This window comes from Caenorhabditis elegans, chromosome IV (assembly GCF_000002985.6).
Source record: "Caenorhabditis elegans chromosome IV".
NCBI lineage: Eukaryota > Metazoa > Nematoda > Chromadorea > Rhabditida > Rhabditidae > Caenorhabditis > Caenorhabditis elegans.
The window spans coordinates 17,275,529-17,302,208 of NC_003282.8; the positions used below are offsets into that span (position 1 = coordinate 17,275,529).

Consider the following 26,680-nt stretch of genomic DNA (forward strand, 5'->3'; position numbering starts at 1 on the left):
TGTCCTTATTGTTTTGACATGCTTCAACTACCGTAATCCTCTCCTTCTACAGTAATCCCAACTACAAACACGGATAAAGTGAAACGGGCGGTGAAACGAATTTCATCAAATGCAACAATTCTCATTGTCCTATCACTCGATATACACGAGAAATTGGCGGGTAGTTGGAGCAATTTGGGTCCTGTGTGGATTATGCACAAGTTTGTCTGTTGCCGAGGTGCGGATTGAGAAAGTTTTCATTTTCAGCAGTATTACAAACATTGGCTCTGATACATCCCACATGGATTGGAAGTGATGAAGGCGGTTATTTTGGGTTATATGACTACTGTGGAACCAGTGAATGTCCATGGAGCCCGTTTAGGTTGGGTATTGGAAGAAATGTTTGGAAAAATTGAAAAATTTTCAGAGTTCGACCACTCAGTATGTGGTTTGAAATTTCAGCGTTTTTGGTGCTAGCAGCCACTGTTTTAAGTTTTTTGGCAATATTTTCAATTTTGGTAAGTTTTTTTAGATTTAAAAATGAAAAGCAACACAACAGTTTATTTCAAGAAAAAGTCATATAGCAAATTGCGAAACAATTAAATTTAGATTTTTTGATGAACAATACTAATAATTTTGGTCGCGTCAAGACCCTTGACTGTATGTAGCCACAAATAAATTGGAAAAATACTATTATCAAAAATGAAACTACCACATGACCTATAAATCGATATTTATACGGTTAAATTTCAGCTCCTGGTGCTTCTTCGAGATCGTCACGCTTTTATTTTATGTTCCTGGCTTCACTTTTTTGCCTGTAAGTTTCATCTTTTTTTCCCAAGATCAATTTTGATTTTTTTTTTTTAAATATTTTTCCAGTTGTCTTCATGCTCGCCGGATGCGTCCTCTACCCATACGGCTGGGAGAATCCACGTGTCCGTGAGATTTGCGAATCGAAAAAGTATCAACTAGGCCTGTGCCAAATCCGTTGGCCATACTTATTGGCTATGGTGCTCGTGTTTGACCAGTTGTGTCTGTGCTGTCTAGGATTCGCGTTGGCACTTAAAAAACCACCAAAGATTCCAGAACTGAGCTCATTGACAGGTGAGACTAACTCCGGTTTAGGGTTTATTACAAAAATACCAAATTTCAGGACCAACTGTAATCAGCAACACCATTCAACCGGTCCCTCGTCCACGTAAAATGTCCCTCCAAGACTCTTTCTATTCACATTCCGGATCTCGTCTAGAACTTTAAATATATGTTTTTTTTTGTTTAATATCAAAAATCTCTATTCAGAATATATTTACACGACTTTTTCTCACAATGAAGTTGATCTAATAAATTACAGTACTATAAACCTGTCACGTCATCTTATAGGTAATCTATTTATCTTATCTAGATTATAGATAATACGTATATAAAAGGTCCCATGTGTGGGCTAAGACATCAATCATCATGTCTACGGTCTTGGGAAAATTATTGATTCTCTCCGTTTGCCTTGTTGGAATCTTTGGAAATCGAATTTTTGGAGTGAAGAGTGAGTTACTTACTATTATTGTCAAGTGTTTTAAATCGAAATACTGATTTTTCAGCATGCCCGAAAGGTTGGCTTCAGTTTGAGGACAATTGCTACATTCGCCAGCCCGATTTTTCCAGCTTCCGTGAATCAGTGAAAAATTGTGAGAAAAGGGGCGCAAAACTATTCCATTTCGATGATTCCTTCGAATTCGAGGCCGTCAGGAATTTGTTCCCGGATTATTATTTCACTTGGATGCAAGCCGAAGTTGAGGAGGAATTGTGAGTTTTGTGTCAAATTTAGCGAAATTTAAGTTCAAATTGGCACCAACTTTGAGGTTGGTGGTTGCGTACTAGGCATTTTATTTGACGCGCAAAGTTTTGGAAACATATTTTTGAAGGCCTAAAAATTTTGGAAACCAAAAAAAAATACGAATGAAAGTATTTAGAAATTACAAAAACTGTTTTCTCAAATTTCAGAGAATGGCTGTACGAGCCCTACGAGGAAAAAATGAACGGAAAAAACAGCGCTGCCAAGTGTATCGCCTTCTACTCGTCACCAACCAAAAGCTACAACTACTTCTATCCTTGCACATCACACTTCCACTCAATCTGTGAAAAATCTCTGCAATCTTTCCGCCAGTGGATGGACTAAATTTCATTTCTTTTTTATAAATACTTCGGCTCTATTACTGAATGAATAAATGTATAATGATGCTCTCCAAATCCTCTTATTATTCGCTCGAACCGCCCGTTCCCATAGATACCGTCTAGTTTTGACAGGTGTTCAACCATCTGCCGGGAATTACGAGAAGAGTCGAATTAATTGAGATCCTCGTCTAAATAAATCTGAAGTTTAAAATAAAGCCAGAAATACCTGAAAAGAGAGAAAAAGTGTGTCCACGATGTCTTTGTTTATGACCAGTGGTGTGTTATCGAGAAAAACTCCAATGAATCACACACCAGAGAAGAATCGAGAAAGGTCGGGAAATTAGGAATGAGAAATAATAAATGTGAGGAAGTAATAAAAGAATCTTCGAGAACTCATTCCACTTTTAGATATAAAACAAGCAGCAAACGGGTTTGTAGGTATTATATTTATCTATTTTAAGTTTAATAAACTATTTTTGCTAAACTTAAACGGTTCAGGTGTTGAAAAAGTCCTAAAATTTTTGATATTATCAAATTCTTTTAGCGTGGCGGTTTTCTTTTTTTTCGAAATATTGAGTTTTTCATCTGAAAAATGCACTATTCGTGTCCTTCAAAAGTTCATGTGTCATCAGTAGCCACTCGAAAGATCGATCAGTCCATTTTGATTTCGAAAGTAAGAAGAGATCATTACTATTCAAGAGACGCAGGCACGGAGCCTGTTGCGCCGCGAATCTTCCAGGCATTCTTGGCGCTCCGCCCAAAAAATTGCAAAAATAAAAGTTGCTTGAATCATGTTGAATGTCACTTAATCGTGTGGCTTTCAATGTTCTCTTTCAGAAAATGTATTTTTTATTTGATAATGTTAAGAATTCGCCGAGTTATTCTTCCTCAAAATGTGGTGCGCGCTCTCTCTCCCCCTTTTCGTCGCGAACATTCTCTGCGGAGGCATCTCTTCTTTTAATTCACAATTCTCAACACTTTTCTGTAGGCAAAACTCTCTAATATTGCTCCTTTTTCAGATTTTTGTTCAAACTTTTTTTGTATTTATCTTGTTCAAGTGTTTTCCATTCAGCAGTTACAGACTATTTAAGGAAATTTTAGGTTTTTAGCACATTTTTCTAATTTTTTGACGAAATTCGAATTTTCTAGAATCCCGCCACGCCCAGTCATCTAGTAAATTTGTTGAACTTCATTTCTCTATTTTTAATCATTGTTCTCGACGTCCTAATTTTTTATCTCCATTTGAGTGACTATTTCTTGATTTTTAAATTATTTTTTACAGTAAAAATGAGTAAGCATAACGCTGTTGGAATCGATTTGGGAACTACCTACTCCTGCGTGGGAGTTTTCATGCACGGAAAGGTAGAAATCATTGCCAACGATCAAGGAAACCGTACAACTCCATCATATGTGGCTTTCACCGACACCGAGCGTCTCATCGGAGATGCTGCCAAGAATCAAGTTGCCATGAACCCACATAACACTGTTTTCGGTAAGTGCAATTAATTATATTTTCAACAATCTCAACGGTCGTGTTTTTCAGATGCCAAACGTCTTATTGGACGCAAGTTCGACGATCCAGCAGTTCAGTCTGACATGAAGCATTGGCCATTCAAGGTCATCTCTGCCGAAGGAGCTAAGCCAAAGGTCCAAGTTGAGTACAAAGGAGAGAACAAGATCTTCACTCCAGAAGAGATCTCCTCAATGGTTTTGCTGAAGATGAAGGAGACTGCCGAGGCTTTCCTTGGAACCACCGTCAAGGATGCCGTTGTCACTGTCCCAGCTTACTTCAACGACTCGCAGCGTCAAGCCACCAAGGATGCCGGAGCCATCGCTGGACTCAACGTTCTCCGTATCATCAACGAGCCAACCGCTGCAGCTATCGCTTACGGACTTGACAAGAAGGGACACGGAGAACGCAACGTTCTTATCTTCGATCTTGGAGGTGGTACCTTCGATGTCTCCATTCTTACCATTGAGGACGGAATCTTCGAAGTCAAGTCTACCGCTGGAGACACTCATCTTGGAGGAGAGGACTTCGATAACCGCATGGTGAACCACTTCTGTGCCGAGTTCAAGCGCAAGCACAAGAAGGATCTTGCTTCCAACCCACGTGCTCTTCGTCGTCTTCGTACCGCCTGCGAGCGCGCAAAGAGAACTCTTTCGTCGTCTTCCCAGGCTTCAATTGAGATCGATTCTCTCTTCGAGGGAATTGACTTCTACACCAACATCACTCGTGCTCGTTTCGAGGAGCTCTGCGCTGATCTCTTCAGATCCACCATGGACCCAGTCGAGAAGTCTCTCCGTGACGCCAAGATGGACAAGAGCCAAGTAAGTTTTCAAGAAAATTTGTGTTGTTAGTCTGCTTATCCTCTTCTGTTCCGGCTTCGATTCCCGTAGTTTTTGCCGATATAAAATGAGGAAATATAACTCTGGCATAACCCTACTGTTGCGCTTTTATGTGTTGTCTGTTTCTTAGTCGCCTGTACAATTAATGCAATAAAATCTAATTTGATAATTTTCAGGTTCATGACATCGTCCTTGTCGGAGGATCCACTCGTATCCCAAAGGTCCAGAAACTTTTGTCCGATCTCTTCTCAGGAAAGGAATTGAACAAGTCCATCAACCCAGATGAGGCCGTTGCCTACGGAGCTGCCGTCCAAGCCGCTATCCTCTCCGGAGACAAGTCTGAGGCTGTCCAGGATCTTCTTCTTCTTGACGTTGCCCCACTTTCCCTTGGTATTGAGACCGCTGGAGGAGTCATGACTGCTCTCATCAAGAGAAACACCACCATCCCAACCAAGACCGCTCAGACCTTCACAACCTATTCTGATAACCAACCAGGAGTGTTGATCCAGGTTTACGAAGGAGAACGTGCCATGACCAAGGACAACAACTTGCTCGGAAAGTTCGAGCTCTCCGGAATCCCACCAGCACCACGCGGAGTCCCACAAATCGAAGTCACTTTCGATATTGACGCCAACGGAATCTTGAACGTCTCTGCCACTGACAAGTCCACCGGAAAGCAAAACAAGATCACCATCACCAACGACAAGGGACGTCTTTCCAAGGATGACATTGAACGCATGGTCAACGAAGCTGAGAAATACAAGGCTGACGATGAGGCCCAAAAGGACCGTATTGGAGCCAAGAACGGACTCGAGTCATACGCCTTCAACCTTAAGCAGACCATTGAGGACGAGAAGGTTAGTTAATTAATTTATATTTTGTCAACAAGTTTTTAATTTCATTTTTTTCAGCTCAAGGATAAGATCAGCCCAGAAGACAAGAAGAAGATCGAGGACAAGTGCGACGAGATCTTGAAGTGGCTCGACAGCAACCAGACCGCAGAGAAGGAGGAGTTCGAGCACCAACAGAAGGATTTGGAAGGATTGGCCAACCCAATCATTTCCAAGCTTTACCAGAGTGCCGGAGGAGCCCCACCAGGTGCTGCTCCAGGAGGAGCCGCCGGAGGAGCTGGAGGACCAACGATCGAGGAGGTCGACTAATTATTTATCTTCTTTTTTGATCTCGGTTTTTATCTTTATTCTCTTTTCCCCCAAATCCCCTATATAATCGATCTTCTGCCCCCTTCCCTGTCACCCACCCAAACCGTTATTCGCCTAGAATGGTGAACAATAAAAAAATTAAAATAATCCAAGTTGTTTGCTTTCGTGTTCTTTCAGCAGAATCGGTTTTAAGGATGGCAGCTTTTTTTCAGAATCGGATATTTGTGTGACGTCTTGAATGCTTCTAATCGTCTTGACAAAGAAAGAAATGGATAAAAATTCAACTTTACTCGAATAAAAATGAAAAATACATTGATCGACAAGGAATTGGCGGAATTTCAGAAACGATGAGTATCGGAAAGCTTTTAAAAAGCGAAATAATATTATGCCAGGGGTTGAGGAATGAGATAATTGGGAAAGAAATATAAAAAGGCAAAAATTGGCTTTTATAACAAAGTTTCCCTAATAACCACACAATAGTTTGATTAGAATTAATACATAGGCGGTGCAGAAGCTATTGAAGTATCTGCATAAACTGGGTATTGAAATCCGGCGGGTGGTGCTTGTAACATCGGCGCCCGCCTTCCAGTCCCATCTAGAATCGGATCGAACTCTGGAGGTGGAGAATCTCGACGCCACGGATCATCAACAGGTCTCGGCTGGAATCCACGTTGCTTCATGTAACCTGTCAACTGTGCTGGAACTTCGTAGAGCACCTCGCGTGCCAGATTCTCCTGAATCACGTCCGGGTCAAGATAGAGACCCTGTCCATTGTTCAGAAACTCGCGCATCGTTACAAACTGGACGATGTCCCGTTGTGCGATTCGCGAATCCTGTTGAAGAAGAGCATCATCGCTATCCAGCTCGTGCATTTTCTCAAAGTCTTCGTTTCCAACACCAATGATAATAATTGAGAGTGGTAGTCCAGAAGCCTGAAATATCGAAAATAAATTTTAATAATGAAAAGAAAAAATAAAATAAAACTCACACTAATAATCGATCGAATGGTGGCGTGCATATCCGAGATGATTCCATCAGTGATAATCAACAAAATCTGATATCTAGCGGAGTCATGGATCATATTTTGAGCTTTTCGAGCCACATTTTCAATAATTGGAGCGAAATTCGTCGGTCCATAAAGTTGAACATTCGATAAAGCGTGACGATAAGCCGTCATCACTCCAGTTATTCCAACAACTTCCGATGTGCCACGTTGCAGATCCAGCGGGAAAATTGCGGAAACTGAGGACTGATTCGGAAGTTTGGCGCCGAATCCGAAGGCTTCGAAGGTTTTCGATGAATTATAGTGCTGGCAAATGGATAGCACGGATCTGAAATTAAGTTTAAATATAAATTCTCTTAAGCTTTAACTCCATACCTCAAAGCGAGTTCATACTGATTCGGTCTATCTGCTGACATGAAATGAAGCGAAGAAGAGCTCTTTGGTGGCCCATTTGATGCGGTGAAGTCTACGGCGACAGCGAAATCCAACTGTGTTCCACCTGATATAAAGTCGAGGAAGGTTGGCTCAATGACTATTCTTGAGTTCCAGATCTTCAGGGTTCCCGAGCATTTGTATTTGTCTCCCTTTTTCGCCTTCTTCTTCTCGTTGGTGAGCTGAAATTTAAAAATATATAAATATATACAGGAAGTAAATTTGATAGCGTATTTAATTTTGAGTTTTAAAATGAGTTTTTAAAAACTTCGCATTGACATTTAACGTTGTAAAACAAAGGTATTTAACTATTCAAATAAATATATTGATATCACAAAAAATCATCGCTGTTTAAGAAAAAATAAGAAAACAAAACTAAATACCAAAATTTCCACAGCATCCGAGGATCCTCTGAGCAGCTCGTTCAACGTGGTTTGTGCAGTTCCGATGAGATCGTCTCTAGAAAATTTGGCATCACCACGTGGCTCTTCACCCCTAAAATGGCCGGCGGTGGGCGTATTCAAATAAAAAAAGAAACAATGACATACACGAGACGACAAGGACACCACCATCACCAGAAAACCCGAAAAAGATTTAAGATTTTTGAAACTCACTTTTTCCACTTATCATGGTCGTAGCATTCAATTATGATTGGTCTGAAATCCAAGAAATTAAAAATATGTACTTCTAAAATAAATTTAATACCGATCTCCATCTTTTGCACACAGAGTTTGTGTATTAATTTGCACTGTCGCCCATCTTGGATCCAATGTCTTGGGCTTAACTTCAGTTCTGTGAATCAGGTGAGTACTTCCATCGTCAAATTTCCGTTTAAAATTCAAATATGGATCAGATTTTCCGAAGAAATCCTTCTTATCAAGTCCTTCTCCGCACACATCAAATTGTATTTTTTCGGCTTTCTCGTCCTCCTCGGCATAAATTGTAATCGAGCCGGTTTTTGTGTTTTTGTCTCTGAAATTTGAAGTTATAGGCTCAAACTGCTGGTAATCGTCTTACTTATTTCTCCATTGTGCTCCGATTTGGCCCGTCTTGCCCAAATGTGCTTTGAGTGTCGAGTAACTGACAATTTGCGCCAAAACACACTCGAATCGACCCAGAAAATCATGAGAAGAAAGATCTTGGCCAACTGTTGGAGAGTCTGCGTCGTATCTGAAAAAGTTTAAATGATAAGAACATTTTCTGCCTCTACTAACATTTCAAAGCGTAAAAGTTGAGTTTCCTCGAAGAAATATGGAAGAAGAAACGTTTTTGTGAATTGTGGATTCAGATTATTCATCACAACTTCGGTTCTGCCTCTCTCCGTCCATTGTTTGTCTTTCCACGTGGGAACTGTGATCTCTTCTGTCGTTGTTGCCTTCCTTCCGCTCGTTTTCTCGTAAATTAGACAAATTGGATCCGATTTTGAGAAGACATCGAGGTCCATCAGGTTGCTGAAATAGATTTTTATTAATTTTTATGTAAAATGATGAACAAACTTCGCAGAGATTGTAAGCCGGACATTGGTTTTTGGACGGGAACTGTCGGCGATTCCGATCGGTTGATTCATAGGAAGAAAACTCTGAAATTGATTTTTTACTTTTCAATGAAATTGCGAAGAAAAATGGAACAAAGATAAAAATCTGATGATACGAAATAGGAAAAAAGGCAAACAATAGTAAAAAAGATTATATTTTTGAAGAGTGAGAGAGAGATGGTAGAGAAAAAAAGAACAATAGCCGGATTTCCTGTTAGATACAAGAGTTTATAGTTTGAAAATAACTGTTTAAAAGTGTATAAAACTATTCAAAACTACTGTCGAATGGAAGAAACCGGAATTATTACCCGTGGTGAGGTAGGGGAGGCATATATATTTGCAGCAGATTAAAAAGCACAAAAATGACAGAAAAGTAACGATGGAAATGAACCACAATTTTGACGAATATTCTTGAAAATTCACCAAAAAAATTTTTAAAAGCGAGCTTGCGCGTCATATCTTGCACTCAGTCCGCAATGCACACAAGGCATAATAAAGTACGATCAAAACGTGTGGATTAAATTAAAATTTATTCAAAATTACATTTTTCAGCAAAAACTGGAGGCACCACGTTTTCAAGATCTGTTCAAAAACAAGATCTGCGAAAACAAGATCCACCAAAACAAGATCTACATTTTCAAGATCTACCAAAACAAGATCTACGTTTTCAGGATCTGGCACCGTGCCAACTGCGGTTTTCTCGGAGAAAACGAAACAACGATGCTCCGATGTTACGCGTCGCGTGTTGTTTAGCGTTCAAAATACTGTTTTTTGAAATTTTCTTCTAGAAGATACGCTTAGCAACACGCGACGCGTACGCGCGCGGAGAGAAAACCGCAGTTGGCACGGTGTCAGATGCTGAAAACGTAGATCTTGTTTTGGTAGATCTTGAAAATGTAGATCTTGTTTTGGTGGATCTTGTTTTCGTAGATCTTGTTTTTGAACAGATCTTGAAAACGTGGTGCCTCAAAAACTGTTGGTTTTTTTTGTGAGTGGCGGCCAAAGATCTTTTATTTGAAATATTAAAATAATTGTATTGATGGAGGAACTGACGATTCTGCAAAAAAGTAATTAAATATTCTACCGGTTTTTTTCAAATGAAAATCAATCGCTTGTTTATTTCCAAAACAAAAGGGGTATAAATTGAAAAACGAGAGATAATGTAGAACGTGGAGAAATGGGATGGCTCTAAAATGGAACGAGAAGACCGAGAATCAGCTAGATGAAACGCAGACAACAAGAAAAAATAACAACATTTTTTTGGGGAGACAAGATGTTTGTTCGTCAGGTTTTCTCCAGCTTTATAAGAAGATGAGAAGCGACACGTCACTCATGACGTAATACTGAATTCGCACAACTCCTGTGAGTTTGTTGCGAAATTGATCTAGAGCTGAGCTGTTTAGATGAGAAGTACGAAGCGGGTGGTCTCGTCCTACTCAATTACCCATTTATTTTTAGAATTCTGAGAGCAAAAGATGACGATTAGTTGATGTCACGTAATTAGGAGTGAGTTTCTTGTTTGTGATCTTTGTCCCGGATCCATTTACGTATGCACTCTGTGTCTGGTTAATGTGAAATGTTGTTCTTAAATTGTTAATTGTAAAAATTTACCAAAAAAGGAACAAACCAATTTGGAGGAGATGCATTAGATTGAAAAAAAAAACACAAAAAGGGAAAGAGAGATCACAATAAAATTAAACCGAAAACAATATTTCTATAGATATTCTTGGGTTGAAAGTTGAATGGGGAGACCGGGAGATGGAGATTTTGTGTGAAGTGATTAATAAAACAACAATACAAAAAAATTAAAATATAATAAGTTAAAACGTATTTTTTCGATGCTTCTCGTGATGCAAATTGTGGTGCCGGTCCTGAAATTTTTAAATAGGCGAATATCGAATTCCTTGCAATTCCTTACCATTTTACTCGACCAAACTGACGATGTACATCATTCCAACACCCATACAGATGGCCAAAACATGCACCAAGCTCTGCGCCATTTTTGCCACTTTCGACAGATTGTTGTGATCTCCGGACTCGAGAAGCTCCGGGACAACGGAAACCGTCGCGATGTAGATGAATCCGCCAGCTGAAAAAAAAACATTTAAATATGCACTTTCGCTTAATTATCTGACCTGTAAAAGGCATAATAGCACTGGTATCTGCATCGTTGTTCAGGGATCCAGGATTTGAGACAAGAAGGGAGAAAACGCATCCGGTGATTGCTCCGAGAGCAGTAACGGCTTGCAAACGGATTGCCTAAAATTAATATTTTCGATTAAAAAAAGCTCCAAGGACATTGCAAAACCTGATATTTAGAGAATCCAGATTGCACGAGAATCGCAAAATCTCCGACTTCGTGAGGTAGCTCGTGAAGAAGCACAGTCAGTGTTGTGATCCATCCAAGAGTATTTCCAGCTGAAAATGAAGCGCCAATCGCCAATCCATCGGTGACATTATGCACGAAATCGGCAACCAAGTTCAAGTAGGCACTGGCTTTGACGTCCTGGAAATTGAGATTGGTAAGTTTTTGAATTAAAATGTAGTTTTTCTTTCAAACCTTCAATCCCTCAACCTGTTGCTTCTTCTCTTCACTGTGCTCGTGATCATGCTCATTCAAATGACGATGCTCATCAGCAACAATATGTCCATTCTCATGAGAATGACAATGACCGCCTTTAATAATCCTAACCAACTGTTCCACCATCATGAAAACCAAAATCCCCGCGATAACGAATGTGCCGACACGAAGCTGATTCGAGTGATCATGAGAATGATCATGTTCCTTGTGGGAGTGATTGTGATCGTGATGATCATGGCTGTGATCGTGTGGACTCAATGAATGTGGAATTATATGCAAAAGCGCATCGCCGAGAAGTCCACCAGCGCCGAAAGCCAATAATATTTTCAAGAAAGGGCCATTGGCGTGCTGAAAAATAATTCGTTAAGAAAATTTGCATGAAAATGTACTTACTTGTGCAGGAATAAAGAAGAGAAGTGTGCAAGGAGCAAGAGAAATTCCAACTACAGCACTTAACGAAAAGACCCAAACTTTGAGGGTGCTCAGTCGCGAATGCTGGATTTCCCGATGACTGGTATGATTTTTGCGGATCAACTGCTCATCGTGGTGATCATGATCATGCTCGTGATGATCGTGGAGCTCCTCCGAATGATCGTTCCATCCAACTTTCGTTAAAATCTCACTTCCGTCTCCTTCATGGTGATGCTCGTGGCTGTGTTCGTGGCTGAAAGCGTTGAACACTAACGCGAAGAGCAAGGCGACAAGTTGCAATCGCATTTCTGTAAAAATATATTATAAAATTGCTTTAAATTATAGAAAAAGTATAGGAGTGATAAAAATAAAGAAAACAAAAAATTAAAAAAGATGCAAGGTTACGGTATTCGAGAGTGTTTGCAGACTTTGACACAAAACTTTGAAATATTTTTTTAAAGCCTGAAAATGTTAATAAAATTTAACATTTAATCCCAAATTTGTTTGAAATTTACTAGAATTTGATTAAATTACACTTTTAATTCTAATTGGAAAGCAGAAAAAAATTCAAGAAAAGCTTCGAAAAGTTCGAAATTCGAAACCGGGTACGGTATGCAGATGCGATTGCGTACAAAATAAAATCGTGGAAATTTTTTGAAAATTTTCCGCGATTTCTTTGAATATTTCATTAAAATTGATTTCTTCGGCAATAATAGAGCATAGAAAGCAAACATTTTAATTTTCAATAAAAATATTTTGAAAAAAACCTATTTTCCACTATAAAAATCGAAAAATTCACAATTTTCTGCGCAAGTTTCGAAAAAAAAGTCTGAATTTAAATTCACCTTCAAAGCAAATACACCACCAATTGAGTCCAATGCAGTGTGGAAATAAAATGCGTCTCTACGAGGCTATTTGTTCTCCAAGGAAAAACGCCAATTGCATCATCTGGCGAAACGCTGACGTGTTATAACACCCGGCACTGAAGTGTTCGCGCGGATGTGAGTATAAATCGAACATTTTATGAGTTACTGGTTTGTATTCCGAAAAAAGTTAGGAATTGAAATGTATTCGCAAAAATAAATAAATATCACAGCAGAACTGGAACTAAAAGGGGAAAACTACACGATAGAGATCATTAACCTGATTGGGCAAAAATAATGGTAAGTATTTAGGAATTGCAAAAAGTTTTATAAACACATGGAGTCCTCTCGGATTCTTCTCTGGAATCGTTGACGTTCTTCTGTGGTGAGAGTGATCTCATTGAGCTGAATCTCCGGAATCTCCATATCCAACGCTGATTGGAAGATGTCTTGGTCTTCGGTATCTGCTGGCAAGTTCTGGATGCTTGCCAACGGAGTCTTTTCAGCAAGCGTCTTCATTTCCTTCGCCTCGTCTTCGAGTCCCCATTCTTGGAGCTCGCCTGGAAGTTTCGTCAATTTTTTGATAGTTTTATGCAATACCTCTTACCTGATCCAAAAACTAAAAATACAGCTCCACAGATAATATTCGCAGCTGCACATACAAGGAACAATGTTTGCCATTCGGATAGGGTGTTCTACAAAACATTCAAATACGAAAAAGATCTCAGATCATGAATAACCTGTTTCTTGATGAGCCCAACAATAGCAGGTGTGGCCAATCGTCCCATCATTGCGCAAAATACAGAAATCGAAGACATTGTTGCTGTGTACTTGGGTGCCAGGGAGAGAAGCGATGTGTAGAATCCACTGACTAGAGTTCCCATGCAGCCATACCTAGAATTAAAGTTGATTGGGTGAGCTTTGGAATGTATAGCTGACATCATGCAGAAGAATACGAATCCTAGGGTTGGGTTTGTGCAATCGACAAAGTAGGTGATTAGGATCAGAAACAGGGCACCGCCGAAATTCGCTGAAAGTTTTAATTTTTATCGAAGGATGTGTATTCCGACTCCATTTGATTGTTGAAATTTGAAATAAATATTTTATACAATCCTTTGCAAACTATCAGATTTTTCTTTCAGGTACAGTACCAGTTCTGGCCACGAATGGCGCATTCTCAAATTGAGACAGCTCAAAAAAGTGTTCCTGACCCACTCAAACCTAAAACATTTAAACTCCGCCCATATATTGGCTCACGAATTCCTTGGTAACTTCCAGATTTTTTTGTACTTTTCTTGTATTTTTCAAGAAATATCACAAGGTATAACAAATGAGAGACATACCAATAGACTGTGACAGCTTGACCCCAAATGTTCCGCTGATAATTTTCTTCTCCTTTGCCCTATCAATCGTAATTCCCCACACGATTTTCAGTGCAAAGTTGACAATGTTCGGAACAGATGTGTAGGTGCCGTTCTGAATTAGATACATAATTTATTGACGAGAAATAAAATCTTACAGCAATAACTCCCAAATGAAGGACATCCTTGAAATAGTTTGGAAGGTAAATTTGCAGTAAGGTGACTATGAAGTTGATGACAAATTGACATAGAAGTTGAGCAAGAAACGCGGGGGACTTCAGGATTTTTGAGTAGGGTACTACCAGAGATCGCTGGAAAAATAGACACTGCACTACTTTAATTCCTTATTCTCTATTCTTCTTGTTTTTCTGTTTTCTAGTTCTTACCTCACCCATTTCCCACACTCGAGATGAACTCTTGCTGGGTTTGTCTCGTTTTATAAATTTATTTTCTCATTAACCTTAAATTGTACTACCTTTTTATGTATTACCTTTTGGCTCTTAATGTTGAAAATAAATCAAATCAAATCAACTACATCTTACGTGCAAGCTTACATTAGTTTTATTAGATCGTCGGACAACATTTGCGTCCAAATAATCCCTTTCGGTTTTTGTCATTACTTTGCATTTTGATGGTTGATTCGATGCGGTAAGGAACCAGCAAACTGACCAAATCGTTGATACAATACCTGAAAATGTTTAATTTCTTTCAGTTTTGCTACACGGTACTAGAAATTCTATCTGTTGCGCACCCATATAAAATGCCTAACCTCAAACATGCCCAACTTACTTGCAAAATAAAAAATCGATGGCCACCCGAAAGAGGACGCACAAAGCGATGCTGCAACAGGGTTTCCTCCAGCGCCAGCCATTTGATTACCAGTTGTGAATAGAGATATCGCTGTACTTCGTTCGGCACTTGGGAACCAGTTTGCAAGAATTGCATTGTTTGCTGGGAGGATGAATCCCTGAAAATGAAAAAAAAAGTTGATTTTTTAGGTCAGACTAATCTAGATGTTTTTGGTAAATCTAATTTTTTTTCGATCACTTGAAAATAATTTCAAATTTCGGAAGTTATAGAGTATCGAAAATTCCTTAAAAGCAATAATATTACGACAATTTTCAGAAACGAAACTAACAGACTTCTTAAATACAGTTCTGTGTATAACTATGTGGCCAAAAATAAAACTCTATAGCTACCTTAATAAGGAGAAAGTTCTCAAATTAACAAGCTAAAGATGCCCTTTATACGATCAATTTTACAAATTTCAGTCTGGAAAGATAGGGATTGTAGTTTCCTTACCTCCCCTAATCCCATAATAACTCTTGAGATAAAAACTGGATATGGCCCAAATCGTGTTGCGATGTATGGAGTGATGGCTGTCATAAGAATATAACACCCAACGGCTGCCTGAAGCACATATCTTGGCGAATATCTGTTGATGAAGAACATTGATGGAAGCACAGTGATAATGGATCCCCAGAATGTTCCGGAGAAAATCAGATTTTGTTCTTGACTGTTCCATACCAATTGACCCTGAAATTGGAGTTTTTCTGGCGTAAGATTTAATGCATTGACTGTTAAAACTCACGCCATAGTCCACGACAACCTTTTTATTTACATCAGCATTCGACGAGCAAGCTCCGTTTGACACTGGCTCCAGCTGGAAAATATTTTTAGTTTGACACGTGACACGAGAAATTACAGTACCTCTTCAAAAATCGACGAGCTATTTTCGAAAGCTTCTGGAAAAACTGCGCTTTCTAAAGCCAACGCAGTGGAGTTTATCATACAAGTCATGGAGATCGCGATATGCATTCGCATGAATGTTGTGCAGCAAAATCCCGCCTGAAAATTAATGTGAACTAAAAAATGCTAGATTTTCGGAAACACTTAAAAGTTGATTATATCAGACAATATCAGAATTTTCGAAAATTTCAATAAAAAGTCTCGTAAAAATTAAATAAAAATCGTTGGCCGAAATTCATTGATTTCTAGGCCACATAGCTATTGCCGGATGAATAACTTACCATACATAGCAGGCAGATATGTAATCTTCGTGAGAACGGATGGAAGAATGCTGGAATTTTTAAGAAATTTTAATCTTGTTGCAAATTGTTCGTAAGATAAGACTTTTGTTATGCAGTGTCTTATTTTACGCGCAAACTTTATTTTCTACTTGGAACTCTTAAATAAAAGTAAAAACTCACGAAATTTCTTGACATCCGGCTTTGAAGCGACCCGTTTGACCGCTGGTTTTGTGTCCAACGTCATGGTTATTTATTGATTATTTCCAATATTTTGAGCACTTTTTCAGTGGGATAGACGTAGATATGTTGGATATGGGGCATAAAATAGGGTGGCTGAAAAAACCAAAAAATAAATTTTCGGGAGATGACTTAGAGAAAAAAGAGCGGGCAAGAAAAGCTGAAGTGAGCAAAGAACGCATACAATTTTTTGCTTGAATAAAAAAGGAAAAGCAATGAAATTTGTTTCGTTTCAATTCAAAAATTTAATCAGAATTTGTTCAAAGATATAAATGGGAAACTGGATTTAAGAGCTTTATTTGAAATATTGCAGCAGCTAGAGAAAGACTGGGAGACACAGAGAGAAAAGAGCAACGAAATTTGAGATGAGGTGGGTGGATGGTTGGTGAGAATTATGTAATTAGATTTGCGTGTAAACAAATTTAAATTATTGAGTGAAATGTAAAATTAGAGGGATAATGTTGAGTAGGAGGATGCTTGGCATTTTATTTTCTAGAAATATTTGTGCGAATTTTGCCGTCGTAGGTTTAAAATTTCTTGAAACCTAGTACTTCTAATTTTTGAAAGTTTTTGTGCCGACAAATAAGTAAATAAGAATATTTGTTATTCCGAAAAGTACGCATTGCATCACAACGAGAAAATTTAACTAAAATTCTGAGACTTATTCATTCCAATGGGTAACTTTCTAATTGTAAGTTCGATACATATAAGCTACGTCAACCAATGAACAAATTTAAGTAAAGGTTAGATGTGTAGAAGAAAAGAAAATGCGAAAGTTTGCATGTAAATGCATTGGCCCGAAACATTTTTTTTGTTGAGTTTTGAACTAAAAGGTCAATTTATAGAAATCATTTTTCAATTTCAGCTCCACCTGATAAGACGCAGGAAACAAAATAGTTCTAACACCTAACATCACTAAAACAATTTTCTGTGTCTGGCACTTGAAATAGTAATAGGAAGAACAATGCGGGGAACAATGAGCAAATAGATGACCAGAAAAAATGTTTTTGTGACCCGGAAACTGGCACAGAAATTGCAGACATTCTAAAAAGGAATGACGAAAGTAATGATGCAATTTATTGGGGTTTTGCTCACTTTGTTGGAAAAATATTGAAACATTATAAGAATTAAGATGGTTTTTCTTTTATCAGGTTTCTCCATTTTTCGAAATGATTTTCTGATTTAAAAAAATTTAATTTTTGGATATTAATTTCAGAGCTCTAAAAAAGTTTAATTCATTTCTTGTAGATTTGTTAAATATCATTAATCCTTGTAAAAGTGCTCAACAAATTCGGCAAATGCAAAGCAAGCTAACAAAAGTCAATCCATAAGGTACATTAGGATCTCGAATTTCTCATGAACTTTACAAGGTTTTCAAAATGGTTTTTCAGGTTTTTACATTTCTACAATTTTTTCACATTTAAATTTCGAAAATTCAAAGAATCCATACAATTTTTCGCAAAAAATGTAAAGCAATCGAAAATCGAAAAACTGGAAAGGGGTATCAAAGTACAACATCTGCCAGAAAAACTAAAGAAGGCATGTGAATCAAACGTCTCTCGATAATACTGTGGGATTATTGGAATAGATGAGACTTTTCACTTTTTATCAGTTTTTAGGGAATTATTCAATACTACATATTTTTATCACCTGTTTGGTTTATGACGAGTAGCAAAAGAGCAAGTGAGGGGGAAAGGAGTTGAGTAGAAAATTGAGGAAAATGGAACAGATATTGAAATGATGTTTGATCAAAAAGGAACAGCTAATAAAGTGATAGTTCTTAAAATTCTACGAAAAAGGTACCGAAATTTTTTTTTTCAAAATATATTCAAGTTATGGTGTCCAAAAATTTTAATTGTTACAACTCAAAAAACTGGTGTAGATTAAAATTTTCAAAGTTTTCCTAACAATAAATTGTTTTTTGCACCTTTTTTGAATGTTATTAAAACTTCTAACAAATTCGGGCAAAAAAAGATTGAATGAAACCAAAAAACTTGAGTGTGAGAGTGACGTCATTTTTCTATCTGAAAATTGTAACAAAACATCAATATCTGATTTAAATAATAATATCATTCAAACCTAATTTCTAACATGTTGTTCCAATCAACAAAAGCAAATATGAACAATGCAAAGAAAGCTAGTAAAATGTGCGAATCATCTTCTCATCGTTTTCTGTGTTCCGTTCACTCCGTCAATGTCCTTCTCACCAAAAGCCTAAGCAAGAGAGCGCTCGAAAACCAGAGAGTTTGTCAGACAACATGAGTAGCCATAGAGCAGCTTTTCGTTTAGAGAGAAAGAGCCCGGTGGGGGGACACCACTTCTCATTCTGCATACATCAAAATATTGTCATTTATTTTTTGAAGATTATCCTTTTTTCTCTGCTACTCTGTTCTGCTCTCCTGTTCGGTGTTGTTGGGAGCTCCTGGCTATTTTTAGAGCAGCTATTGGGATGAATAATCTCACACTGAACACATATTTGAACGTTTGGACTAGACAATTTTGAGCAGCTGCAAAATTAAATTTGAATTTCCGCGTTTCAGGGAATTCTGCTTAAACTGTTACGAATATTTCCGCAACAATTTAAAAATTTTGGTTTAAATTGTATGATTTATATCAAAATTGAGCGGGGTCATTTCCATAGTCTATATCTAGAATACTATTCATTTTTAAAAGCTTTTTACTGTATAATTTTAAATAAAAACCATTCAAAACACTTTGTAGAAAAGCCTTCGCGATCTGTACTTTATTTCAAAGCTTTCAGAGTAGGCATGTCTACCTGCCTGCGAACCTCTCTCCAGTATTTTGGCCCGAGCTCCTGAGCTCGCTATTGATAGAATGTAGATTTGCGCATATCATTTTCCGAACAGAAACATTATTTCACACTAGACACTCCCTTAAGCAGGGATCATGCCTTGCTCGCCTTCGAGTCATATCAGTAGGCACAAGTTCTTCTATAAAAAGTGCGCTGTGACGTCACATTTTTGAAAAATTAAGTTGTCTCGTTCATTTGTGAGACATTACATGTGTAGCTCAATGCATTCCAAAGTATGTGTTGACAAACCACGTGGTTAATTTATTTCGAAACCGAATTTAACTCTGAGATTATTGCCGTTATTTTTATTGTAATATTGTCAAGAATCAGCGTTTTTCAGAAAATGTCAGACTTGGGCGACGAAAACAGCTCGGATCCGGATTCTAATAAAATCGACGAGTTTGTCAAGATGCTTGAAGGTGGACGGAGCATCAAAAGAGTATGTTAACTGAAAATGTGTACCTTATCGATAAAATTGAATATTTTCAGATTCTTGTTGCAAACAACGGGTTAGCCGCAATGAAATGTCTCATCTCTATTCGGCAATGGCTTCAAAATCAATTTGGTACTTCTGGGGTGGTAAGTTTTGTCTGTATCGCCACTGAAGATGAGATGAGGTCTGCGAGTCGTAAGTTCTTTGGAATGTTTTTTCATCTTTCAAAATTAACACTTTTAAAGATTATCTCAAGTTAGCTGACGAAATCGTCATGGCCCCAGCTGGTTCTAATTCAAAAAATTTTGCTAATTGTGACGTCATCATAAGGTTGGCTGTGGAAGCGCAGGTCGACGCAGTTTATGTTGGGTGGGGTCATGCTTCTGAAAATCCGGAGCTCTGTAGACGTCTCGAGCTGAATAATATTATTTTTATTGGCCCATCGGAAAAATCTATAATAGCATCAGGTACGATTCCTCTATTTTCAAGTTTTCAAACATTTAACATCTCACCAAAAAGTTTCCTGCAGGCGATAAAATCGTTAGCACCATCATTGCTCAATCAATCGGAATGCCAACTGTTACATGGACTGGAAGTGGTGTGAAAGTTGAAGAATGCGTGGATTTTGAGCATTATCATGAGCTCCGCTCTAAAGCTACCATTCGAAATGTAAAAGAGGGTCTCGAGGCGATCGAAAAATACGGTATTGGTGTGCCAATGATGATAAAAGCATCCGAAGGTGGAGGTGGAAAAGGTATTAGGAAGTGTGAGAATATGGACGATTTCAAGAGGCTTTTCAAGGAAGTAGAGTTAGAAGTGAGCAATTGAACTGAACAATTTATTTAAAGATTGAATGTTCAGTTTCCGAACTCCCCGATCTTCTTGATGAAGTGTATGGATGGTGCTCGTCACGTGGAGATTCAAATTCTCGGTGATAAACATGGAGACGTTATTGCTCTATCGTCTAGAGATTGCACAATTCAACGAAGGTGTCAGAAAGTTATAGAAGAAGCTCCAGCGAGCATTGTCCCAGGAGAAGTTATGCAGAAAATGAAAAAGGTATGATTTTTGAAAACTGGTTACCATATCTAATTCACTCTTTTATAGGACGCCATAGCATTTGCCAACTTTGTCGGATACTACTCTGCAGGAACTGTCGAACTTCTGTTCATTCCTACCACAAACGAGTACTTCTTCCTTGAGCTCAATCCACGTCTCCAAGTCGAACATCCTTGCACAGAATCAATCTGCGACGTGAATGTCCCAGCGCTGCAGTATCAAATTGCAATGGGCAGAAAGCTGAAAGATATTCCGTGTATTAAACGATTCAGAGAACGGGAAGCAACTGGAAACGCTGGAGGAGTTCATTGTATGGCGGCGAGAGTAACTTGTGAGGATCCTAATGATAGGTATACTTTGAGTTAAAACGATGAGTACAGATAATTTTTTTGCAGATTTCTGCCTTCTACTGGAACCGTAAGATCTTTGAAATTCAACTCTACTTCGAAAGCTTGGGCATATTTTTCGTTATCTGATGGAAGCACTGTTCATGAGTTTGCGGACTCGCAAATCGGCCACGTTTTCGCGAGAGGAAGAGATCGAAATGAGGCTATTGCCAATCTTAAACACGGACTTCAAAATCTGAAGATTGATGCTACGTTTCCAACTCAATCGGATTACCTCATCGATTTGCTATCACTTGAGAAATTCAAGTCGAACCAGTACGACACACAATGGTTGGATAAGCGAATTGCTAGTAAAGAAGGCCAGGTTTGAAACTCTATTTCTAAATGTATTCGACGACTAAAAAGTTTTCAGAAACTAACACTCTCAATAGACCATCTCATTGCAATTAGTGCAGCTGCCATTGGTCGTTCAAAAATTCGCCGAGCATTTGAAAAATATGAACATCAGTTGAAAACTGGGAAGATCGTACTACCTATCGAGTTGTCAAGGTGTACGGAGCTAGATTTGCTTATGAATAATTTGAAGTATACGGTAAACACTTTTATATTTTCTTTTTCCAAAATTCTCCAATTTGATTTTAGCTGAAAGTGTTTGAGGAGACCTCTATGAAATATCACGTCCGAATGGGAGAACAAGAAACCACTGTTAAAATGCTTCAGTATGGAAGTCAAACTTTAGCCATTCATCAGGGAAAATCAACTGATTTTTGTCTCGAAAAAAGCGATGATTTCTATTTCATCAAAATCGGCGGAAATAAATTGAAATTCCCAATAACTGATACAAATGATGCTACTTGCCTCAGATCTCCATACACTGGAAAATTCTTAGAGTATAAGGTAAATTGTTGACTGAAATTTTAAACATATATAATCAAAACTTCCAATTCAGGTGCAACCTGGTGAATTTGTGGAAGTTGGACAAACTTATGCACAAATTGAGTCGATGAAGATGGTTTTCGATGTAGTAACGAAAATTGTACCTGGAAGGTTAGATCTACTAAGAGAATTCAACAAGGCGTGAATATTATTTTCAGACTCATTCCAATTGCAAAAGAAGGTGATCTTATTAATCCTGGATCCATTCTCGGGAGACTTGAAATTGATAAGCAAGTTCAAGATCAACTGCCAACTAGTGAGAAGTTCAGTGGAAAGATGAAGGGGTGGAAGATGGAGGAGAAGAGTTATTTCGAAAGAGCGAAATTAATTTTGGAAGGACGTGGACCTTTGGATTATCCGGTTGACTCACTGATCTCAGGACTATTCTACTCGAAAGAATGTGGTGATGACGCTACACTATCCAATGAGCAAACCCATGAGCTCCTAGAGCGATTTTTGGAAACGGAACAATACTTCGATGCTCGAGACAGTTTTGATGAATCCGTTCAGAATATGATTAAATCCAATGTCGACGTCTTGGATTTTGAAAATGTCGTAGACCAAATTTATTCGAATTCACATTTGAGAACCAAAGAAAAATTAATTTTTGGCGTTTTAAGTCACATTTCCAAATCTCAAGTTGAACCTGATTTCTTCATACCAATACTCTGGAAACTATTTGAGTTGAATCATCTCAAAGAAGTCAACATTCTGACTGCAAGGATTCTCTACCGATCCATCGAACATCAAGATTTTACAGTGAAGAGTTGTAAAATCGTTACACATAAATCCGGGTTTTCTGATTGTGTTGCATCTATGAAGTTTGAGAATGACACGGACGTTTCAATTTCCAATTGCATCGATCAAGCGCTTATTGAGTTTGTCAACTATTCCTCAGAGTACTCCAAACTTAAATTTGTTGCGAATCGAATCAAAATCGCGAACAATTCTGATAATTATATAGTTTCTGATATTGAGAACTTAATTTTGAAGCGCCAAAAACAGTTGGAAGATGCCGAAGTCAAGGAGGTAGTTCTTTGGTACTGTCAGGTTGATTAATCAACATTTTTCAGGTTTTTATACAAAGAGCTGGAGGATCCTTGAGATTTGTTAATGAATTTGGAGTTTTTCGGACTGAAGTTTTGCATAATTCTGATGAATCAAGTGAATTCTCACCACCAGACAAACGTGATTTCAAACGAAGTTTGGCCAGGTAATATCAATTAACTTGTGAATTGTTACCACTTTCTCAACTTCCAGACAAAACCGCACAACATACATTTACGACTTCCCGAGAATGTTTGCCTGGGTGGCATCTGGCTCTTCTAAAGAACCTTTGGATACATGGAGTTCCACAGTTCAAGTCCAAGAACTCGTAATCGACGACGAAAGCAGTGAACTTCGGTTTATCTCCGACCTAAAAGAACTTGAGGCGCGTGCTACTGAAGGTGCCAATTCATGCTCGGTTGTTGCCTGGCTTTTGAACATTCATATCGATCAAAAGAACATGGAATTCGTTTTGATTGGGAATGACGTAACTCATCAAGTCGGGTCGTTTGCTCAACCAGAGCACAGACTATTTGAGATGGCTAGTAAGCTTGCCAGAGAGAAACAGGTAAATCCTCTTGAATCTTCTGATTGGTATTATGACTCTTTACAACTTCAGATCCCTCGAATCAATATTTCCTGTAATTCGGGGGCTCGAATTGGACTTGCCAGAGATGTTCTAGATGTACTGAAAGTAAAGTTGAAATCAAATGGACATGATTTTGATTATCTCTACGTTGATGCAACGGAAAAGGAGCGAATTGGAAGTCAAATAGTCTACAAGCAGCATGAGAACGAGCTAAGGATAAAAGCTGTAAAAGGAAAGAAGGTATCCATGAAATATGTTCAATTTAATTTGCAACTTTCATTTCAGAACGAGTATATTGGCGTCGAAAATCTCATGGGGTCCGGGGCAATTGGAGGTGAAACTTCTCGTGCTTATCGTGAGATTCCAACTTATTGCTATGTAACTGGAAGATCTGTTGGCATTGGAGCATACACTGCAAGACTTGCAAGACGGATTATTCAGCATGAAAAAGCTCACTTAATTCTCACAGGATCCGCTGCTTTGAATACACTTTTGGGAAAGAAAGTTTGTGAAACTACATACATTTACAATGAAAACAAAATTCAATACTTTTTAGGTGTATGCATCCAACAATCGTTTGGGAGGAATAGAAATAATGAGAAGCAATGGAATAGCCCACGCTACTGTCTCATCGGACCTTGCAGGAGTTGCGAAGCTGGTTCACTGGATGCAATATTTACCTGCCACTCAGTCTGAGTTTCCATTTTTCCGATGCTTCAACGACCAATCGCCAAGCACTGAGTTAGAAGCAGTAGGAGTCACTAAAGATGAGATGCAGTTGGATGTCAAAAACTTGTTTGAAGGGTTCAACGGAAAACGTAAGAGTTGTTTACAGAAAAAACGTAGAATTTATTCAAAAATATCGCAGAAGGATTATTTGATACTGATTCGTTCGACGAGATTCGCTCTTCATGGGCCGCTTCAATGGTGACCGGACGTGCCAAATTGAATGGATTGCCAGTTGGAGTTATTGCGTCACAATGGAAATCTTATGAGAAACTACTACTGGCTGATGAAAGTGTGGAAAACAGTGAAGAAATGATAACAAGTAAAGCTGGTCAAGTATGGTACCCGGAATCAGCGTTCAAAACATCCCAAGCAATATCTGACTTCAATCGGGAATCTCTTCCACTTATAATGATTGCAAGTCTTCGTGGATTCTCTGGAGGACGAAAAGACATGTCAGATCAAGTTCTTACTTTTGGAGCTCACATTATCGATGAACTGTCACAATATCAACAACCTGTGATTGTCTACATTCCAGCTGGTGGAGAGTTGAGAGGAGGTATTCATGCTTTTGAGAGGAATTCAGGCTTTTCATGGAGAATTTTTTCTGAATAAAATGTTTTGTTTCAGGCGCGTGGGCTGTTGTTGATTCAAATGTCAACCTTCAAATAAACCTTCACTTTGCAGAGTGCCTTCAAAAAAGGGTGTGTCGAATTCGCCGACATGCACGATCGTTGGCAGCGAATGGATCATGTTGGAGCAATTCGTCAAGTTGTGACGCTTCAAAAAACTCGAGATGTCTTCTGGAAAATTCTACGTCGAGAAATGATTCTGATAGAGATGGCAAGAAGATTCCAAAAGGCTCCAATCTATCCAAAACCTTCACTATCGGAGGCTCTTGATTGGGTTCAAAAGAAGATTGATGGCGTCGATAACTTAGAGCAATTCTACAATCAATTTTTTTCTGAAGCGGTTTCTGCGGAAATTGAGGAATCAAAGCAAAAGTTCGATCAATTCATTGCCACCTGGCAAGATTTTTTTTTTATTTTTCTATTGAAATATTTTTCTATTTTTCTATTTTATTTTATTTTTCTATTGAACGATTTTTTGTCTAGAATACCTTTTTTCATTTAAGTTAATTATAGTGTGATTTTCATTAACTGGTTGATTCATTCAAAAACCTGTACTGATTGTATGCCTTGAACCTTCTCCCCAACAACCTCAAACATCAAAATACGTTTATGTAGATACCATTTTCGAATGAATATTTTTAAAAATCGTCTTCTTGTTCATCAGCATAGCCCAATCCGTGATCTACTCCTGATCCCATTTGTCGTTGATCCATTTTCAAAACCGATGCCATGAAGCTATTGACTTCCATCTTGACTTGCATAGCCTCAGAGCCGAAATGATGAGCCACGTGGTGGACACCGCGAAGCTTTGGCAGAATTCGGAAAAACAAATTAATGTTGAAAAAATATCAAATAACAAAGACAACTCACTCGAATCCAGAAATCTGTTCATGATTGGTCTTCTTTGCTCCTTGTTCGTTCAGAATCACCATGACACAACTCAAATCAATATTCTCCTTCTCTACAAATTCATAGAACCATTGTTGAAGGTCTGAGCCCTTGTGCTCTTCCGGATTCACAACAAGAATGACTCCTTCGGCATTTTCTTTTATTGCTGGCCAGCAGTCTTCGTACCTGGAGCAAAAAGGTTGCTGTAATTGTTTGTTTTTGTCATCACTCGCAGAGCTTGCCAAGATTAAAAGTTTTGGTAATTTTCAAAAATTTTGGTAATTTTCAAGATTTTCAAGATTCTCAAGATAATTAAAATTCTTTGACCTTTTGGGCTCATGTGCAAGTTATTTTAAACTCACTTTTTATCTCCACTAACATCCCAAAGCTGAATCTCTGAGTCCTCCAGTCTTCTCGTTCCGCCTAACTCGTTTTGCTCCTGTTCGGTAAAAAATTCATGGGTTTCAAATTCTTGTATTCTGACTCCTAAAACATCCAGCTTTGAAAATTTAATTATATTCGGAAAAAGTCGTAATAATAATATATATTTGAAACTTTTTGAATACCTTTTGTTGGCCTATAGACACTTGTAAACTCGAATTCAAATTTTCTTTCTCGTTCTCCGGAATCTTCTCCTTTTTTCAATGTGTCTCCATCTTCCATAAAATCGGCGAGAAATGTGCAAAGCGTGGTTTTTCCTGCCTGAAAATGTTTTTCGAATATGTAAAAAAACAGCTTAATTGGAACAGTTATAAAACATTCAAAAATATAATACAATTTGTAAACCACAACATACGAACAACTATAACTCACTTTTGGAGGTCCCAACACTAAGATCTTTGCAACTTTCTTGTCCTCCTGCATATCAGATGCCATTTCGGAGAGTATGAGCCAAAGAGCCCACGTTTGAGGGTTTTCAGTTGCCATAGCAACAGAGAATAAACGGAGAGAACACCGGAGATTTAGAGAAAGGGGAAGTCCGAATTGAGAACAAATTGGTGAAGATATTCTTTTTTCTATTCTCTGAACACCAGAAAACCCCTTGTAACGAGATACTAATGCGCAAAACGTTTATTGAAATAGAAAATATTAATTAACATTA

The 26,680-nt window shown here is 38.2% G+C and overlaps 9 protein-coding genes and 2 non-coding genes across 16 annotated transcripts; 6 read left to right on the top strand and 5 right to left on the bottom strand.

The window, feature by feature from the left end:
* The first annotated feature begins 52 nt into the window (after positions 1–52).
* lhfp-4 (Lipoma HMGIC fusion partner-like 3 protein) lies at positions 53–1,336 on the top strand. The gene is made up of 6 exons (NM_070665.4): positions 53–200; positions 247–361; positions 407–497; positions 733–796; positions 859–1,083; positions 1,133–1,336. The coding sequence occupies exons 1-6, from the start codon at positions 110–112 to the stop codon at positions 1,234–1,236; spliced, it is 690 nt and encodes a 229-aa protein (NP_503066.1). The 5' UTR covers positions 53–109; the 3' UTR covers positions 1,237–1,336.
* Positions 1,337–1,427: 91 nt separating this feature from the next.
* Positions 1,428–2,220, top strand: clec-196 (C-type lectin domain-containing protein; the record flags this gene model as incomplete). 3 transcript variants are annotated; one of them, NM_001269003.2, is made up of 3 exons in its annotated part: positions 1,428–1,519; positions 1,575–1,779; positions 1,978–2,220. In NM_001269003.2, 3 exons carry the CDS (start codon positions 1,438–1,440, stop codon positions 2,150–2,152), a joined length of 462 nt encoding a protein of 153 aa, NP_001255932.1. The 3 variants fall into 3 exon arrangements, with proteins under 3 accessions (NP_001255932.1, NP_001299955.1, NP_001255933.1); NM_001313026.3 differs by lacking the exon at positions 1,428–1,519 and having other exon boundaries at positions 1,754–1,779; positions 1,978–2,152; NM_001269004.3 differs by lacking the exons at positions 1,428–1,519; positions 1,575–1,779 and having other exon boundaries at positions 2,009–2,152.
* Positions 2,221–2,884: 664 nt separating this feature from the next.
* Positions 2,885–2,974, top strand: F26D10.23. Its single transcript, NR_101999.1, has one exon. It is a non-coding gene; the product is annotated as an Unclassified non-coding RNA F26D10.23 (non-coding RNA).
* Positions 2,975–3,430: 456 nt separating this feature from the next.
* hsp-1 (Heat shock protein hsp-1) lies at positions 3,431–5,802 on the top strand. Its single transcript, NM_070667.7, has 4 exons — positions 3,431–3,640; positions 3,692–4,479; positions 4,674–5,354; positions 5,409–5,802. Exons 1-4 carry the CDS (start codon positions 3,436–3,438, stop codon positions 5,655–5,657), a joined length of 1,923 nt encoding a protein of 640 aa, NP_503068.1. The 5' UTR covers positions 3,431–3,435; the 3' UTR covers positions 5,658–5,802.
* On the top strand, positions 4,518–4,641 carry F26D10.24. Its single transcript, NR_102000.1, has one exon. It is a non-coding gene; the product is annotated as a small nucleolar RNA F26D10.24 (small nucleolar RNA).
* Positions 5,803–5,927: 125 nt separating the features above from the next.
* Positions 5,928–8,671, bottom strand: nra-1 (Nicotinic receptor-associated protein 1). 2 transcript variants are annotated; one of them, NM_182304.4, is made up of 9 exons: positions 8,589–8,671; positions 8,307–8,543; positions 8,110–8,262; positions 7,798–8,064; positions 7,707–7,748; positions 7,476–7,551; positions 7,036–7,274; positions 6,646–6,988; positions 5,928–6,589 (listed from the first exon to the last, which is right to left on the bottom strand). In NM_182304.4, exons 1-9 carry the CDS (start codon positions 8,657–8,659, stop codon positions 6,149–6,151), a joined length of 1,869 nt encoding a protein of 622 aa, NP_872104.1. In that variant the 5' UTR covers positions 8,660–8,671; the 3' UTR covers positions 5,928–6,148. The 2 variants fall into 2 exon arrangements, with proteins under 2 accessions (NP_872104.1, NP_503069.1); NM_070668.7 differs by having other exon boundaries at positions 5,933–6,589; positions 7,476–7,587.
* Positions 8,672–10,204: 1,533 nt separating this feature from the next.
* On the bottom strand, positions 10,205–11,926 carry zipt-7.1 (Zinc transporter zipt-7.1). The gene is made up of 6 exons (NM_070669.6): positions 11,601–11,926; positions 11,187–11,555; positions 10,935–11,132; positions 10,762–10,885; positions 10,545–10,715; positions 10,205–10,497 (listed from the first exon to the last, which is right to left on the bottom strand). Exons 1-5 carry the CDS (start codon positions 11,922–11,924, stop codon positions 10,549–10,551), a joined length of 1,182 nt encoding a protein of 393 aa, NP_503070.2. The 5' UTR covers positions 11,925–11,926; the 3' UTR covers positions 10,205–10,497; positions 10,545–10,548.
* Positions 11,927–12,671: 745 nt separating this feature from the next.
* On the bottom strand, positions 12,672–16,205 carry slc-17.4 (Major facilitator superfamily (MFS) profile domain-containing protein). 2 transcript variants are annotated; one of them, NM_070670.7, is made up of 13 exons: positions 16,053–16,205; positions 15,873–15,922; positions 15,553–15,690; positions 15,434–15,505; positions 15,145–15,378; positions 14,632–14,809; positions 14,397–14,530; positions 14,001–14,153; positions 13,825–13,957; positions 13,421–13,511; positions 13,222–13,375; positions 13,089–13,176; positions 12,672–13,041 (listed from the first exon to the last, which is right to left on the bottom strand). In NM_070670.7, the coding sequence occupies exons 1-13, from the start codon at positions 16,114–16,116 to the stop codon at positions 12,809–12,811; spliced, it is 1,722 nt and encodes a 573-aa protein (NP_503071.2). In that variant the 5' UTR covers positions 16,117–16,205; the 3' UTR covers positions 12,672–12,808. The 2 variants fall into 2 exon arrangements, with proteins under 2 accessions (NP_503071.2, NP_001359650.1); NM_001372976.3 differs by lacking the exon at positions 13,421–13,511 and having other exon boundaries at positions 12,679–13,041.
* T28F3.11 (uncharacterized protein) lies at positions 16,119–16,151 on the bottom strand (the record flags this gene model as incomplete). Its single annotated transcript, NM_001361755.1, has 1 exon — positions 16,119–16,151. A coding segment is annotated over one exon (33 nt), but the record flags the coding sequence as incomplete, so codon positions are not given.
* A 3,055-nt stretch (positions 16,206–19,260) lies between the features above and the next one.
* On the top strand, positions 19,261–25,336 carry T28F3.5 (acetyl-CoA carboxylase; the record flags this gene model as incomplete). 2 transcript variants are annotated; one of them, NM_001269005.5, is made up of 18 exons in its annotated part: positions 19,261–19,360; positions 19,411–19,549; positions 19,600–19,821; positions 19,884–20,170; positions 20,216–20,413; positions 20,462–20,763; positions 20,809–21,124; positions 21,173–21,352; positions 21,403–21,657; positions 21,710–21,807; positions 21,855–22,725; positions 22,770–22,909; positions 22,957–23,311; positions 23,363–23,572; positions 23,618–23,836; positions 23,889–24,150; positions 24,201–24,617; positions 24,689–24,960. In NM_001269005.5, exons 1-18 carry the CDS (start codon positions 19,265–19,267, stop codon positions 24,958–24,960), a joined length of 4,839 nt encoding a protein of 1,612 aa, NP_001255934.2. In that variant the 5' UTR covers positions 19,261–19,264. The 2 variants fall into 2 exon arrangements, with proteins under 2 accessions (NP_001255934.2, NP_001255935.1); NM_001269006.2 differs by having other exon boundaries at positions 19,263–19,360; positions 24,746–25,336.
* Positions 25,281–26,505, bottom strand: ifta-2 (Intraflagellar transport associated protein 2; the record flags this gene model as incomplete). The annotated part of the gene is made up of 5 exons (NM_070672.4): positions 25,281–25,509; positions 25,561–25,764; positions 25,941–26,064; positions 26,145–26,280; positions 26,392–26,505. The coding sequence occupies 5 exons, from the start codon at positions 26,503–26,505 to the stop codon at positions 25,329–25,331; spliced, it is 759 nt and encodes a 252-aa protein (NP_503073.1). The 3' UTR covers positions 25,281–25,328.
* Between the last annotated feature and the right edge of the window lie 175 nt (positions 26,506–26,680).